The sequence below is a fragment of the Paramisgurnus dabryanus genome, chromosome 15, assembly GCF_030506205.2.
Source record: "Paramisgurnus dabryanus chromosome 15, PD_genome_1.1, whole genome shotgun sequence".
Lineage (NCBI taxonomy): Eukaryota > Metazoa > Chordata > Actinopteri > Cypriniformes > Cobitidae > Paramisgurnus > Paramisgurnus dabryanus.
In genome coordinates this window covers 1,358,317-1,376,679 of record NC_133351.1, presented here as the reverse complement: position 1 = coordinate 1,376,679, position 18,363 = coordinate 1,358,317, and the positions used below count along the sequence as shown (strand labels likewise).

The following is an 18,363-nucleotide window of genomic DNA, read 5'->3' as shown; positions in this document are numbered from 1 at the left end:
AATTTAAAAACTGAATGAGTTGCCAAAAGTTGCCATGAGCCACTTAAACGCAAACTACATCCATGGTTACCAAAGTGTTTAGTTTCACTTTTTTGCCATGTACTGTACCAAATTATTACTATGGTATATGAATATGGCATATGACTATTAAAAAATTTCCTATAGATCAAAATTTAAATAAAGCAATGAAGATTAAAGGATCAATGCAAAAATTATTAATGAGATAGGAGATCAGGTTTATTCATAGGTGTAAGTCTATTATTAAAATGAATTGATATTACAATAAAAATCTTAACATAGCATTGGCTGAATTTCATAACTGACAGAGTTTGTTTTTTAAATGTTTTTTTTTTTTTTTACATTGTTATGGTTTCAGCTACACATCGCGTCACAGCTCTTAATCAATGCATTTTTTTATAAATGCATTTGATTGAATTAAAGTTGTACTGTGTAACAGTATAATACTCTCACTGTGGTAGTGTCAGCTCTTTCTTGCACTATTTTTTGGTTTGCTAATTTATGAAAGCTATGATGTGGTACTCAGGTTTAATGCTTTTTAATCTCATGGTTCACTGACCGTTGCCATCTTAGCATGCGGGTGTGATTTGTCCTGCTGTTTCAAGGTTTATCTTGAGTCTTACATGCCCTACAGCAAGAGCTGCCGTCTGCACACATTAACCTAAAACATTGGGAATCCTGCTGAAACCACGGCCATTTTAATCACTTTTAAGTTACCGCCAACTTAATAACATTATGCTGTAGATCAGTCAAGCATGTTTATGATGTGTTTGGAAGCCTCTCAAATTGTGATCATTATGTTATAGCAATTTATTTAATTACAAAATCTACCTTAAAGACCCAATGAAGTCAAAATCTTACAGCCATCCATTAACCAATAAAGCATCTAAACCGGTAAACTTAAAAAAGCAATCTTTGCATCTCAGCTGCAAAATAAAGGACCATAAAAAATCAGCTTTTGATCTACTGACAAAATATATGAAGAAAAATCACGGCTTTTTAAAATCCAAACAACAATTGAGAAACAAAAGCTGTGAAGCCCAAACCCTAAAGCCTCTTCTGTACTTAAGATTTTACAACAATCTCATTATCTTTCACTCCACACACATCAGATACGAGCAGCCATTTGTCACGGGCAGACCAGCGGGCATCAGACCAACACTTCTGCTGTACGTAATTGCCATATGGATGCCGTTTTGAGCCAGAATGAAAACTAAAACCCCGCTGGGCAGATTCACATCAATTAATATTTTATCTAATTTGTAGCAAATCTTTTTACAGAACATTTCTAATTAATTTCGATCTGATTTTGATAACTTGAGTTGTTTTTTCCTTACCTCATTTGTGGAAATAACTACATACTGTAGGATATAATCTGGTAAATGATTCTTGTCAGAATGTATAAAACGTCCATTTAGTGACTGTTTGAGTATGGAGAGTTCACTGTGCTCCTGTCCTGCAGTTTAATTAACTTTACGCTCTTTAATTAACCCAATAAACCACAGTGACAAAGCACATCTGGGTGCTCGTGTAGAGCTATGATTTCATTTAATAAAAATAGTTTCTGTGACTGTGTTTTATTTCATTTATCATTCATTCAATTATATATATATATTTACTTACTAATTCTTACAAAGTAAAAGTTTACTATATTTATTAATTTACTTTTGTTCTTAGTTTTTATTATTCTTTTATATTATATTAATTTCATTCTACACTGTTAACCCAGATATTTTCTTTACTTAAACTAAACATCACTTAATATTTTGAGTTTTGGACATATACTTAAAAAATTTAAGTTCATTTAACTTTTAAGACTTCATTAAACTAAAACATTCAAGTGAAATGAACTTAAAATTATCAGTACATGTTGTGAGGAATACCCATAATCCTTTGTGTCTGAATATTTAGATTATTTAAGCTTTTTCACAGAATACTTGAACTACTTAAATATTTGTTATTAAAATGCCATATAGAGGTTTAAGCTCTTATATTATTAAAGCAGACATAAAATGAAAATTTGTCTTTTTCCATGTTTAAGTGCTATAATTGCCCCCAGTGCTTCTATCAATATAAAAAAATTGGAAAAAGATCAACCCAGTAACTTAGTTTTGGTAAACCATTCTCTGCAAGCATGTGAAAAAATAGCTCATTGAAATTTGTCTCTCCTTGTGATGTCAGAAGGGGATCTTATTATAATAATACTGCCCCTTAATCTGCACTATCCAACCACGGCACCGCCATTTAGTGCAGAGATCAGCTCATTTGCATTTTAAAGCACACACCCAAACATCACATTTTTGCTTACACGTACAAATTGTCAATTTATAAATTATCTGTATGATATTTTGAGCTAAAACTTCACATATGCACTCTGGGGACACCAAAGATTTATTTTAGATTTTAAAAAGTCTATAAAAATGTCCCCTTTAATGTTGTTTTGTTGTAAATGATAATTTTGTGAAGTCACTGTTCAGATGATCAGTGTTTACTACATGAACCCTGTTCAGCACATTTTATTGTAGTATCTTCACAGTACAATTCATGTCAAAAACACAGATTTTGTATGTGTTTCAGTGGAGAATCGAGTTTTTTAAATGACTTATAGTTTGAATCAGAGATGGGACCAAGTCACACATGTGCAAGTCTCAAGTAAGTCTCAAGTCTGAACCTTCAAGTCTCAAGTAAGTCCCAAGTATTTTTTTTCTTGGGCAAGTCAAGTCAAGTCAAGTCAAGTCCTGTAGTAGGTCAAGTCAAGTCCAAGTCAAGTCACCTTATTATTGTAATTTTACCTGCAGAATCTGATCTTAATAAAGATATATAGAATAAAAAGATATAAAGAAATACTTATTCAGTAAAATACATCATGGAATCAAACAAAATTGTAATCTCTTCCCTTCGCGTGCCTACATTTGAAATAACGAACTTGAGCGCGCAAAAGACGTGATATGTGAACCGGCCCGAACATTGTAGAATCCAGTCATTTTTCTCTGTGTGTGTTCAGGTGGCAAACTTAGACACAGTAGCCAAGTCTCGTACCGCTCAGAACAAGGGAAGTATAATAAAAAAAAAAAAATTATTTTGCCCACATTTGTCCCCAACACAGTATGATGAGGGTTAATGGCTACTTGAGCTATTTTTACATTAGCTATCTACCAACTAACCTTCAAATGACGGACGAAATTGGAGGTTGTCGTCTGGCTGCCCATGATTTTAATGTTGCATGTCTTGCAACGCACTGTTCGTCTTTTGCCATCGTGTTGAAGCTGAAAGCGATGACCCCGCTACCCCTCCGGCTGACATGTTGATATCTGTTCTAAGTGGGCGTGGTGTGCGTAAGGTACGAGAGGGCATGACTGATGATAGTGTCGTGATTCAGTCATGAAAACGCCATTCTCAGCCTGCGCTCCAGCTGGGTCGACTTTATTTTTTTAAATAGTTTATATATTTTATATTCAAACTGAAAACATGATGTGATTAACACTCAAATCATTCAAGTCATCGCGTCTCAAGTCAAGTCAAGTCCCGAGTCTTTAACTTTCAAGTCCGAGTCAAGTCTCAAGTATTTTATTTTTTGTCAAGTCAAGCAACAAGTCACAAAAATAGCGACTCGAGTCGACTCGAGTCCAAGTCCCCAAGTCACAAGTCCCCATGTCTGGTTTGAATTATAGTCATGATTTTGTGTTATAACTCAATTTATAACACTAAAATTAATATGAATAAATTAAAAGTAGAAAATCTTTGAATTCCGTTAACTAAGTGGAGATGTTGGACAGAGCAATTTATATTACAAATGATTAAAAAAAATATTATTCCTCAAGTTAAATCAACTTGAAAAGATAGCACATCATGCACCGCACATTATATCCATGATTAAAAAATACATTATCTAGAAGGCTTTGAGCAGAAAATGTTTGTTCCCTAATGATGAATGTAAAATAAAACGGCAAAAAGAAGTTTAATCAATTTAAGATTAAGTTTACTGAACTAGAATTTTTAAGTTAAATGTATTCTTGTTATTGTTCACATTACTTATATTTTAAGGGCGAAAACTTTACTCAAATTTTTAAGTAAATTCAACTTAGAGTGTATCTAGTTTATTTCATTCTACATTACTTTTTTCAAGTTGTTTAATCTTATGTTGGTGGTGTATTGTCTTTTAACGCTGATATGAGTCTCCATTCATCTTAAGGTTTTAATTAACGTCATGAGAATAATGTGAAACAGTGCATTTCTACTGTCTGTGTTTGGTATAATAACACCTGGTAAATCCATTGACAAAATTAATCCAACCATCAACAAAGGTAAATGTCTATCTTGATCTCTATCTGCCTTGTGGATGATTTGAAGTATTAAATCACAACAGATATTTTATCAATAAACATTCATTATAAACATCACAAGTAAATAAAGTAAGAGAACCATATAAAATGACTATGGAGACATTTACATTATGTGTGGGATCAAATGCTGGTTTGTAGTACTTGGAAAGTTTATTTACCATAAACTTATTTATTCTTTTGATATCTTATTGAAAAGGTAAAGTGTTATGTCTTTATTTTGATAATGGACAGACTGATAATTGTTCGGCTGTTTAAAGGGCTCTTTTAGTTTGGGAAAGAGACTGAAGCAGATGACAAGACGACGCTCACGCTTTTAAGTGTAATATCAGATTGTTCATGGCATGAGACGAGCTGCCTTGAAGGCTAAAACAGTGTTTTGAATACAATTCTGTCAACAGAGAAATGAGTCAAACTAAAACTGAGACACAAGACTCATCTTTATAATCATTTCTAATCCTAAACTCCTTTCACTCTCAGAATCTCAGGGTGTCCAGCAGGATCTTTCCTGAAACATTTATTGATTTGATTTAAATTCGATTTGCATCTTTCTGTGCCGCTCCTGGCCACAAGCCACGGTAAGAAACTGTCCTCCAATGGCAATGTGACATCATGTTCTCAACATTGTGGTAAGTGCCTCACTGGCAGGAACTCAGAGCCATTAACAGAAAGATTCAGCATCAATTCCCACCTGGTGAAATTATCTGACCCGCTGCTGTTGTGCCCTTGAGCAAGAACTTAACCCTTCACTAACTCCACACTGACCGACTTCAGTTTCGCATGTCATGCTCGCTGGGTTTGTGTTGAATATGAACAGATACAGAGAATTAAAAATTCCTACACAGACTGAAAATAACGAGACATGAAAAAAACATGAAACACAGTAGGAAATGTTGATGCATGCATTTGTTTTTCCTCTTGGGAATTCGTACAACCACATTCATACGATTTAGGGTTAGGGGTGGGGTTTCATAATTATATTTTTACTTCAATGATGTGAAAAGTTTATAGATGCATGTGATGTATCGCTGACCAAAACAAACATAATATTTAAACAAAAATTTGCCTGTACTACATTGTATATGGTGACAAACAACACTATATCAGTAGTATTTTCTATATTACATAGCATGACATTACATTTATTTAGTCACAAAAGCAGATTGTAATGGAATATTATAAGTGCGTGTATATAGCCTAGATATGGATGTGCATTCATCCTCTTGTTCACATCCAGGAAGAAGAGAGACAGATTTAGCTGACAGTATTTGGCCAAATGATGCGAATATTTGAGCTACATGTGGGTCACCGGGAGGCAGCGGATGGAAATATTCCTATCTCAGCTTGTCTTGTGCTTTTGACAGGCCTATCAGGTGTGTTCACTACTGCAGCCTTATCCTACACGACCTCATTCTGTCATGCACATCGGCTCTCCTTCTGCTTAAACCTAAAGTGTCCCAATGCACAACACATGTACAAATACATTATAAATAGGCCAGTCATCAATCAATCACGCGGCTGTCTGAAGCAAAATCCACCAATTTAACACATTTCTGCAGCTGAGTGATGGATGAGGCAGATATTAAAGGTGGGTGAGCTTCATCCGGGCGTCTTCAGGGTGAGCACACTTTTGGCATACAGCGGTTGATCAGATTATTCAGATTCGTACCCGTGCTTATATCATTACAGTATATTCACTGGTGACTGATGCTGTGTGTGGGGACAAATATAGATATAAGCACAGTTTTATTCATGGAACCTGCGGCAAACACCTGCATCATTCACTCAATGATTCATCACCTGAGCCGCCTCGTGTATGTGGAGAAACACAGCATTCGCTGTAATGGCCGATTGACTCTATAGACCCTCGGGGAGTAAATCATGTGCACAGTTGCCAAAATCAGCCGCAGTGTCTTCTACACAATAATAAGCCTGCTTGTAAGTCAAAGACTGCGTCTGGAGAAGAGATGAGTACGCTGAAAAACACTCAAGAGCTCATCTATACACCACAGGTGAGACTTGACACCAATAAACGGGCTCTGTTATGATAGAGTCATGGATAAAGGCTAAGAAAATACAAAGGCTTATTGTTTTTTTTGTTTTTTTACGTTTGAGTTTTGTCTATTGACGATTTGGTAGCACTTTATTTTACAGTACATGTACTTACCTCGTGTCTTGTACCTATCTACATGATAATTAAAGGGTATCATTACTGTACATACTAGGTAGTTATTATGTAACTCTAGGTAAGTACTGGGTAATACCAGATACAAATTTATAGTGTAGGTATACCAACAAGTACTACTGTACGTACATATAATGTACAATATAGTATTTAGTACTTACAGGCAAGTGTGGGTTAATGACAGGTACTTATAGGGTACATATAGGATAATTAATAACAAACACTACTGTGCTTACAAATTATATGTACATTGTAAGTGTGTAATGCATACAGGCTAGTGTAATTAATAAGAGGTACTTATAGTGTATGTATATGATAACTAATAACAAACATTTCCATTTTGCCATTTTGTACTCAGCATCTTTGTCCTTTATTGGACCCTTTAAATCTAACAATGCATCTAATTTTATTGTTTGACTAGTTAATATAATTCACAGTGGCATATGCATACTTTGCTTTATATATGGTAGGTCCTATGTTATAACATTGTAAAATGCAACACTTTATTTTACAGTCCTGTTTCCATGCAGTTTCTATGAACGTATACTAGAGAATTTACCCAGTAGTAAATGTGTATGGTATTTAATGCTTAGGTTTAAATGGTACAATAAAAGAAAAAGATACAGAATACAAAAATGGCACATCAGTAATGTTTGTTATTAGTTATCATATATGTACACTATATGTGCTGTCATTAACGTACACTGACCTGTAAGTAATACACACTTACCATGTATACAGAATTTGTAAGTACAGTAATGCTTCTCGTTAGTTTAGTATACACACACACTATACAGGTATGTGCTTTCATTAATGTACACTGGCTACTATACACTTTGTTATTATCATTTATTACACGGCTCTCTGGAATGCTTGATTCTGATTGGTCAGTTGAGACATTTGCAGGTTCGTTCTTTTCGAATAATAACCGCTCCAAAATAATAACGCATAGCCGGTACTACTTTTACGAGTAGATCGCTCCGCGCCAATAAAGATTACTGTTTGTTTGGCACCATCTTGTGACAAACACTGGACAACCACGACAAGACACAGACAGCTTACTGAGACTGAACTTGACAGCTACGAAGCCAACACACAAAAAAATACAGAATGGGGATTGAAACTTCTCAAAGACAGGCTAAAAGAGAAAAAAATGGAGACAGACAAGTATGAAGCAGAGGATCTTAATAAGGTATTACGATCATTTTATGCATCTGTGCAAAGTTTCGCGGAAGGATAAAAATGTTAATTTAAAACAAATATGCCAATAAAATGTTTCAAATTCATATTCATGTCCAGTTTTTTTCTTATGTGACAAGTAGCCGTGTAATAAGCGGGATAATGTAGAGTCAGCCGGTAGTTATCGGGAAATAAGCCCCTTCAGTGTGATACAAGACCCTCCGCTTCGCGTCGGGTCCGGATCACACTGTCGGGGCTTATTTCCCGATAACTACCGGCTGCCTCTACATTATCCCTTACATATGTACACTATAAGTACCTGTCATTAACTCACACTGTAAGTACTAAATACTATATTGTACATACATTTGTAAGTAGTGTTTCTTGTTAGTTACAGTATACCTACACCATAAGTATGCATCTGGTATTACCCAATTACATAATAACTACCAAGTATGTACCACTGGTAAGTACCATTTAATTACCATGTAGATACTCAAAAGTATTTACCACGCATTTGTCTGTAAGTACAACATATTTCCCATATATGTACAAGGTAAGTACATATACTGTAGGGCTAACAACTATTTTGATGCAAATGCATCTCTCAGTTACTGTAGACTCATGTTGGTGCAATATTTGGCCAATATTTTGTTGCAGATGTTGCACTTCTTTGAGGAAAGTGAAGACAACAACACACTAAAATAAATAATGATCCTGACTGTTGCCAAATCTTTTTGTAAAGTACACTGTTAAAAAAGCCACTATAGGCCACGATGCTTGGACAACACAAAGCTTCCTTAAACCTTTATTTATAGGCTTCTCAATGCCATTTCTTGACATTTTATATGGTGTATAAGGCACACTTATTGTGCATTCATACCATAAACTTAAAGGAACAGTATGTAAGAAATTTATATCAATTTATCATAAAATGACCCTGATATGTCACTAGACATTAAGAATTAATTTTCATTTCAAATATTTATATCACTGACATCGGTGGCCTGGCAAGGATATTGTCATTTAAAAAGTGACGTTGCAGCCCTCAACTGATGTTTATGTTGTCATTTTGCTTATTGGCCACTAGTTGTGTGATTGCAGTACCAGTTTTAGCCACAAGGTTTGTGATTGCAATACCAGTTTTGGCCACAATCCTACATACTGTCCCTTTAACATTTTGAATTCACAATGAGTTTGCATATTACTGACACTTGTGTGATGTCACTGTGATCATTTCATGATCTCACGTGTTTACTGGGTTTTGCACCTTTCTGATGATGATTACGTTTGGTTGGGTTAAGTGATCATAAATATCATTAACCTAGAAAATATCTTAACTAGATGACGGTTTCACCAATCATTATTACATATTCAGGCTTAAGTGATCCTTTACACATTTTACAATAAAGTAATTATCAAACAAATATTATTTTACACTTTTGTGTATTTTCATTTAAAATTGTTAGTATGGTCATGTACTTTTAATATAATGAACTACACGTTTAATTACACATTGATTTTTAAATTTAGATGAATTTGTATGTAATTTAAGAAAATATACTGTATAAATAATATATAGTATTTCCCTGTATAAAAACATAGATTTTCTGTATTTTGTCATTAATGACACAGTAGGCTACTTAAAATTACAGTCGAGCTATTAATTGACAAATAATGTTTGTAACTTTACAGAGTTTAATTATAATTTTAAATTAAATTTAGAGTATTTGTCATAAAATAGGATCTTTTTTAACAGTGTAAGCTGTATATACAGTCTTTATTTCACATAAACAAAGGCAAATGTTTTTCACATATCCAGTATTTACAAAAACCAAGAAACTTCCAAAATTACTCTTACGACCTAAGACAGAAACAGTTTGTAAGAAGAGAGTTATGTACTTCATCAGAGGCCGACTCTTGTTTGACAGAAGTAATGGTGTCAGATGGAGGATCTGTAACCTTTGACCTCACGAAACTCTGTTTCTCCTCACGAACGAGATCACGACTGGATGAAGACCGACAGCAGAGAGACGTCTGTCCGAGAAAACAGAGAGCAGAGGTTAAGTGGGAATTTCATTCGCTGGATTTGAATAAAAACAGAAACGCTATTAACATGAGACGCAGCCAAACGTCTCCAGAATAACATGCTTTCACTAACCGTATGCAAATGATGTGTCTGAGCAGATTAACATGAGAAATTAGACCTGATTTATGGAAATGTTGTACACAAGGTCACTTTTATGTAAAGTCAAACTCAAACTTTTTACTCTGTCATACAAAATAAAGTGAAAAGAAACCACAGATCACCTGCTGCCACATCCAATATCCTGAGATTCATAACAGTCATTTATAATTCATCTGTAAACAAAGTGTGTGAGGAAAACCTGCCTGAACTAATTTAACCATCTGATTCATGTTTAATCGCTTTCACTGTCACGTTTACAGCTGATAGCAATAAAAATGCAAATGAATTTGCTTTCTATGCTTCATGTTCTGGCAATGAGCGGGATTGGATTTTATTTACTTGTAAAACAGACAGACTGTTCAATGTCATCTGATTTCAGAATATAATATTTAATAATACTATAAATAAATGAATAGTTTGCCCACAACAGAAAAGTCATTTTAAATCCTATTTAAAGCGTAACTAAACCCCTGGTCAGAGCCTGACTCCACCCACTGCAATATTTGAAAAATGCAAGAAAAGTGGGCAGATCCCAATGGAGATAGAGGGGACGAACTAAGTGTGTGGTGAGATCGTAACAAGGGCGTGGTGAGCTTGAACCTGCTTACGTCACGAGTCATTTCTTGGACCCAACATCCAATAGGATAATTCAACTGCAGTAGCCACCGTTCAACCTGAAGAGGGCAGCACTCAGACGTTTTTACACCATATATTGTAGTATTGAAACACTTTATATCCAAATGTCAAAAAACTTACTAAAATCAATGAACAGCACTAATAAAGCATCATTCTTACAGACCATTAACTAAAAAAAGTTGGTTTGGGGTTTAGTTACTCTTTAATACAATAGGAAGAAATTTATTATACACTTCATTTATATAGAAATTAAATATTACAGAAGAAAATACAGAAAACACATCTTACTTGAAAGTAGTTTTTGAATCGTCTGCTGACCAAATATAATGCCATGGGGTTAATGCATGAATTCACAGAGGCTGTGTTAAGACCAATATAGTCCAGGATGAGAAAAGTACTGAAATAACAAAGAGATACACAATATCATCACAATGACCACAATCACACGTCTATGTTTAAAAAATGTCTCACCTCAGTAAGTTGCATCGGTTGGGGTCGAGTTCATCATAGATGGTTAACTTTAAGATTCTGCTGAGATGAAGAGGAAACCAGCAGACGGCAAACACCAGAACCAGACAGAAGACACTTCTGGCCACCTCATGTCTCTGTCATGTACAACAGATGAGTTAATGTCTATGAGGATTATAGCCTAAATATGACTTAAAGTCACTGATAATAAATCTTCTTTTAAACTTGTGATTTGTGTCATTCCCTTTATAGTGACATTTTTTAAGGGTTCAGTATTCGTTATATTTGGTTGGGAGGGAAAGTCTAGTTTTAAACTGGACTTCAATGCCTACTCTCAAATTACATCATTTTACAATATAGTAGTGGTTAAACAGATTGCATAACTTTTTTGAGTCATGGATCAAATTATTAGATATAATTTCTAAATTAGTTGTATTCGAGCTATTATAATAACAGATTATTATCATTTATGCATAGGGCTGGGCAAAAAAATCGATTTTTCGATTAATCGTTTTTTTAAACGTGGTCGATTAAAAATAGATTCTCAAAGAGCAGAATCGATTTTTTTTTTCATATTTATTTCCGCAAACATTGACCGGAGGAATGGAAGCATTTTAGATTTCGCAAGCAAGACGTGTTGTGGCTTTTAATTTCTTTTTATTAATTACCCACTTGTAAACTGCTGTTCACTGTTCTTTTTTATTAATATAGTATGTGTATTAAATCTATATTCATTGAGTTGAATCGAGAATCGAGTATAAAAACCTACCTGAGAACCGGAATCGAAAATTTAATCGAGAATCGGAATCGAATCGATTTGATAGCTTGTGAATCGAAATCGAATCAATCTGGAACATCTGAATCGATACCCAGCCCTATTTATGCATGATTTCTTTTGCTTTCCCACAAACATATTTTGTGTCTCTTTTAACTGGGTGGACCAGCCATCAATCTGAGTGGGCAGTGCCACCCTTGCCCTTACGTAGCCTTGCCACTGCCCTGAAATATTTCATGATATGAGCACAAACAAATGGAGCTGATGGCTGTAATAAAAGTATTTGGAGTTTAAACAGTTTCACCTCATGGTAAATTCTGTGACATTCTGTTGAATATATTCATAAGTAATGCCAAACTTTAATGTGCATCCCGTTCATTTTTGATGTACCTGCTTTCTGTGTTTGTCCTGCTTCAATCCTTCTCTTAATATCCTCCGAACCATCAGTGAATAAAAGAGAGCCGTGCAAAACAACGGCAGGATGAAATAAAACCCAAACAGCCACCAGTCCTTAGCTGCTTTATAAAACTATAAAAAGAGATGGACAAACAAGGCATAGATCAGCATTAGCTATCTTTAACATTTGTCATTCGGATCTGATCTGATAGTTTGTGTGTTTTTTTTTCACATGCATTACCTGCATAAACTGTGAGGATTGTAGAGGATGGAGAAGACAAATACGCAGATGTTGTCCTTTGTAATTCATAGTGATCAAATCAAAGGCAACGGCCTCAGGAACAGCCAGTAATGTTGATATCGTCCAGATTAAAGATAACTTGAAAACTGTCCACTTGGGAAATTCACGATCTTTGATTTTGCTCCTTGATGCAACAACACGGTACCTTCAGAATATAAAACATTACGCACATATCACACCACATACAATACCACTGTTCACTTTTGATATACTCCAGCATCTGAGACCTTTTTTTTCATGACTTATTCTTGTAATATAATACTGCAGAATAAAGGAGAAATAGTTTGTGATGTTCTGATGAAAGACAAAATGTATGTTTCATGTTACAAAACATTAATAAAATACTATAAAATGGAATTGCTAAAACCTTACATAGAAAATGTGTCATTATTATCTTTATAAAACATTTCAACTGAATGAAAATGTTAACACATGTTTCAACACTTCTTATGATATCCACACTCTTTCATTGCTCAATTCATCACAAATGCACAATCCTGTCGAGTTCTTCTCACCTGTCTATACTGAGCGCACACAAACTCAAAACTGTTATTCCAACCGAGATTTTCTGAATAAACGGCAGGAGTTTACACAGCACCACACCGAACGGCCAATCCACCGCCAACAGCTACAAAACACAAGATGCTAATATCATAGTGTTTACTACATCATCTCTCTTTATATGAGGAGAAACATCAGCAGCAAACTTACCTTATAAACATTGATGGGTAAACCAATGATGATATGAAAGATGTCACCCAGTGCCAGACTGGCAATGAGAATATTGGGTCCACTTCTCATGCATTTGTGTTCCTTGATAATTCTCAGGAGAGTCACATTGCCGACAATTCCAAAAAGAAACACGAAACACGAGACCACGCTGTTGATGTATTTGAAGGCATCTTTGATTCGTACGGGCCCTGAGCAGACAGGAAGTGACCTCACATCACCTGGAGGTTTATTTATCGATGAGGTGTTCCATGATTTTGATGAGATGTTTTTGGTGTCGTCCAGAGATGTTTCAGCTGCTGGAGATCCAGAGGTCGACCGGCCTGGATCTTGTGTCTGAGCACAAATAAATCCAAAAGACAAGAACAGAAGAAAACATTCAAATCCCTCCATGTGTCCAACCTCCTCCTGCTCCTGCGAACAATAGATCAGGTTATTATCTTTAATGCAAAAACAAAGAAAGCAAAACAACTAAAGTTTTATTAATTTTAATGTATCATTGTCATGTTTTCCAGTAAAACTGTTGCTGAATCAAAATGTTATTATAAGCTATTTGCAGATTTTGTTCACTTTGTAAACACAATGCTCAGACAATCCAAACACTTTAAGTTGATTAAATGACAAGTTTTCATGTGAATAACATATGAAGAATAAAAGTTTGTCTTCTTACCTTAAGCTCTCTGGATCTTGAGGTGTAAGTGAGGTGTATTTATATACAGTGTGATTGTCTTTACAAGCAGATTCGACCGCACTGTTAATCATGAATTTTGGCACACTCACTGATTCAATACGTCGTATTAACACCTGCAGGTCATGACAGTGAGTTTCCAGTACTACTATTTGCGTGTGTGTTTGTGTGTGTGCGTGCTTGCGTGCATGCGTGCGTGCGTGTGTGTTTTCTACTGAGGTATCCAGATGTTTCCATGAAAATATTCACTGGAACTCATCCAAAATTCACTCAGTGCAAAAAAACAAACATACATTGTGTAATAGATAAATTGATTGATTGATTGATTGATTGATTGATTGATTGATTGATTGATTGATTGATTTGTCAAATGGTGACTGCTCTTTCATCCATCAACCCATCCATCAATGGATGAATCAATCAATCAATCTTTCAATTTATTCATCCATACATCCATAAATCATCAATCCTTCAATCCATTGATCCATCCATCTATCTGTCCATCAATCCATCCATCAATCCATTCATACATCTATACACACATCAATCCATCTCTCTATACATCAATCCATCGATCTATCCATCAATATATCCATCAATCCACCTATCCATCCATCCATCAATCTATCAATTCATTCATCAATCCATCTTTCCATACATCAATCCATCAATACATCTATCTATCCATACATCAATCCATTGATCAATCCATACATCAATCCATCTATCTATCTATCCATCCATCAATACATCCATCTATCCAAACATCAATACATCGATCAATACATCCATCTATCCATTCATCAATCCATCCATCCATCCATTCATCTATCCATCCATCTATCTATCCATCCATCCATTCATCTATCCATCCATCTATCTATCCATACATCAATCCATCGATCCACCCATCCATCAATCTATCTATCTATCCATCCATCAATACATCTATCTATCCATACATCAATCCACTGATCCATCTATCAATCTATCTATCTATCCATCCATCCATCAATACATCTATCTATCCACCCATCCATCAATACATCTATCTATCCATACATCAATCCATTGATCCATCTATCAATCTATCTATCTATCTATCCACCCATCCATCAATACATCTATCTTTCCATACATCAATCCATTGATCCATCTATCAATCTATCTATCTATCCACCCATCCATCAATACACCTATCTATCCACCCATCCATCAATACATCTATCTATCCATACATCAATCCATTGATCCATCTATCAATCTATCTATCTATCCACCCATCCATCAATACACCTATCTATCCACCCATCCATCAATACATCTATCTATCCATACATCAATCCATTGATCCATCTATCAATCTATCTATCTATCCACCCATCCATCAATACACCTATCTATCCACCCATCCATCAATACATCTATCTATCCATACATCAATCCATTGATCCATCTATCAATCTATCTATCTATCCACCCATCCATCAATCTATCTATCTATCCACCCATCCATCAATACATCTATCTATCCACCCATCCATCAATACATCTATCTATCCATACATCAATCCATCAATTCATTCATCAATCCATTCATCAATCCATCTATCTATCTATCTATCTATCTATCTATCTATCTATCTATCTATCTATCTATCTATCTATCTATCTATCCATCTATCCATCTATCTATGCATACATCAATCCATCTATCCATCCATCCATCTATCAATACATCTATCTATCCATCAATTAATCTATCTATCCATCCATCCATCTATCCATCTGTCGTGGAAAAATAATACCAATACCAGGATCTGTCCATCAGAGATGATTTATTTACTTGTTTTTTATTTATTTACCGTATTATCTCCACTGGTTCGTCTGGATCCCGTCACCTTCGGATCAGAGTCAACGCCCACGTCCCTTCAGCTGAGGGTTTAGGTCACCTCTCCTATCTATGGTGAGTTGATCAAACCGTTGATCTTTTCCTCGGGTTATTGGGATCCCATCCTCGTCACCAAATTGTCGTGGAAAAATAATACCAATACCAGGATCTGTCCATCAGAGATGATTTATTTACTTGTACAAGGACTCAACGCATACCGACAGTGAAACGATATGCGAAGAAGTGAAGAAAAACTAAACTCCTCCCATTATATACTGATATTAAGTTTGTACCACCCCTCTATGCTATTCTATCAAAACAACTCCTTATTAGCTGTTGTTCCTAGGCCCTTCTGGGTGCTTAAAAATTATTTTACTTGTCTGCTGTATCTAAGCAGATCAAACATTAGTTTTGCTGAGCACATCACCACACCTATATTAAAAACTGATCTAGCTCTAGATCTGGCCCACAGACATCCTGTTTCCTGTTTTAGCAAATAAAAATATCATGTCAGACATTAAGCATAAAGAATACAAATACAAAAACAATAAATGCATAAAGAATACATTTCTATTACAATCCATAACATATATTTTATTAAAGATGTAAAGATATCAATTTCCATTACACTTCCATCAATACATCTATCAATCCATCCATCCATCAATCTATCAATCCATTCATCAATCAATCCATCTATCTATCTATCCATCCATCCATTTATCCATACATCTATCCATACATCAATCCATCTATCTATCCATCCATCCATTTATCAATCCATCCATCCATCCATCCATCAATCTATCAATCCATCCAGCCATTCATCCATCTATTTATCCATCCATCTATCTATCCATACATCAATCCATCAATCTATCCATCCATCAATACATCTATCAATCCATCCATCCATCAATCTATCAATCCATCAATCCATCAATATATCAATCCATCAATCCATTCATCAATCTATCTATCCATCTATCCATCCATCCATCTATCCATCCATCAATACATCTATCAACCCATCCATCCATCCATCCATCCATCCATCCATCCATCCATCAATCTATCAATCCATCTATCCATCCATCTTTCTATCCATCCATCAATCTATCAATCCATCTATCCATCCATCTTTCTATCCATCCATCAATCTATCAATCCATCTATCCATCCATCTTTCTATCCATCCATCAATACATCTATCTATCCATTCATTAATATATCCATCCATCAATACATCTATCAACCCATCCATCCATCCATCAATCTATCAATCCATCAATCCATCAATCCATTCATCAATCCATCTATCCATCCATCTTTCTATCCATCCATCAATACATCTATCTATCCATTCATTAATCTATCCATCCATCAATACATCTATCAACCCATCCATCCATCCATCAATCTATCAATCCATCAATCCATTCATCAATCTATCAATCCATCAATCCATTCATCAATCTATCTATCCATCTATCCATCCATCCATCTATCCATCCATCAATACATCTATCAACCCATCCATCCATCCATCCATCAATCTATCAATCCATCTATCCATCCATCTTTCTATCCATCCATCAATACATCTATCTATCCATTCATTAATCTATCAATCCATCAATACATCTATCAACCCATCCATCCATCCATCAATCTATCAATCCATCAATCCATTCATCAATCCATCTATCCATCCATCTTTCTATCCATCCATCAATACATCTATCTATCCATTCATTAATCTCTCCATCCATCAATACATCTATCAACCCATCCATCCATCCATCCATCCATCAATCTATCAATCCATCAATCCATTCATCAATCCATCTATCCATCCATCTTTCTATTCATCCATCAATACATCTATCTATCCATCCATTCATCTATCCATCCATCAATACATCTATCAACCCATCCATCCATCAATCTATCAATCCATCAATCCATTCATCAATCCATCTTTCTATCCATCCATCAATACATCTATCCATCCATCCATCCCTCCCTCTCTCTCTCTCTCTCTCTCTCTCTCTCTCTCTCTCTCTCTCTCTCTCTCTCTCTCTCTCTCTCTCTCTCTCTCTCTCTCTCTTTCTCTTCACTTTAATCCTGTAGACATAGATTGTGTGGATGTGAAGCAGGCTGTAATTGGCAGAATGTGATACATAAACACGTTCTAATGGCTGTTCTTTGAGTACAGGAATAGTAACAGCTCCATATGTTGTCTTTTGTCTGAAGCTTCCCAGCAGCGCAGCTACTGAATCACTGGAGTTTATTCAGGTGATGGGACTTGATGACAGGGTCATCGCCATGGCAACCACCATAACTCAGACAGAGCAGGAATAGATGAAGCTCACCAGGCAGACAGACAGATGTGCAGATGAACTGACTACAGCATCACTCATCACATAACCAGCAGAAACACATTTAAAACACACGGCTTCTTCTGCTTTCTACACTGAGTAACCTGTAAATGCAGACGTTTGTGCTTTTTTGTGTCTGTGTCCTCCACAAGTTCAAAAGTGAATGAACAGATTGGCTGTCATAAAGC

The 18,363-nt window shown here is 35.4% G+C and overlaps 1 protein-coding gene across 1 annotated transcript; it reads right to left on the bottom strand.

The window, feature by feature from the left end:
• Positions 1-9,367: 9,367 nt before the first annotated feature.
• On the bottom strand, positions 9,368-14,004 carry ednrbb (endothelin receptor type Bb). The gene is made up of 8 exons (XM_065251420.2): positions 13,886-14,004; positions 13,198-13,629; positions 13,002-13,114; positions 12,427-12,631; positions 12,180-12,317; positions 11,018-11,151; positions 10,835-10,943; positions 9,368-9,759 (listed from the first exon to the last, which is right to left on the bottom strand). Exons 2-8 carry the CDS (start codon positions 13,606-13,608, stop codon positions 9,580-9,582), a joined length of 1,290 nt encoding a protein of 429 aa, XP_065107492.1. The 5' UTR covers positions 13,609-13,629; positions 13,886-14,004; the 3' UTR covers positions 9,368-9,579.
• Between the last annotated feature and the right edge of the window lie 4,359 nt (positions 14,005-18,363).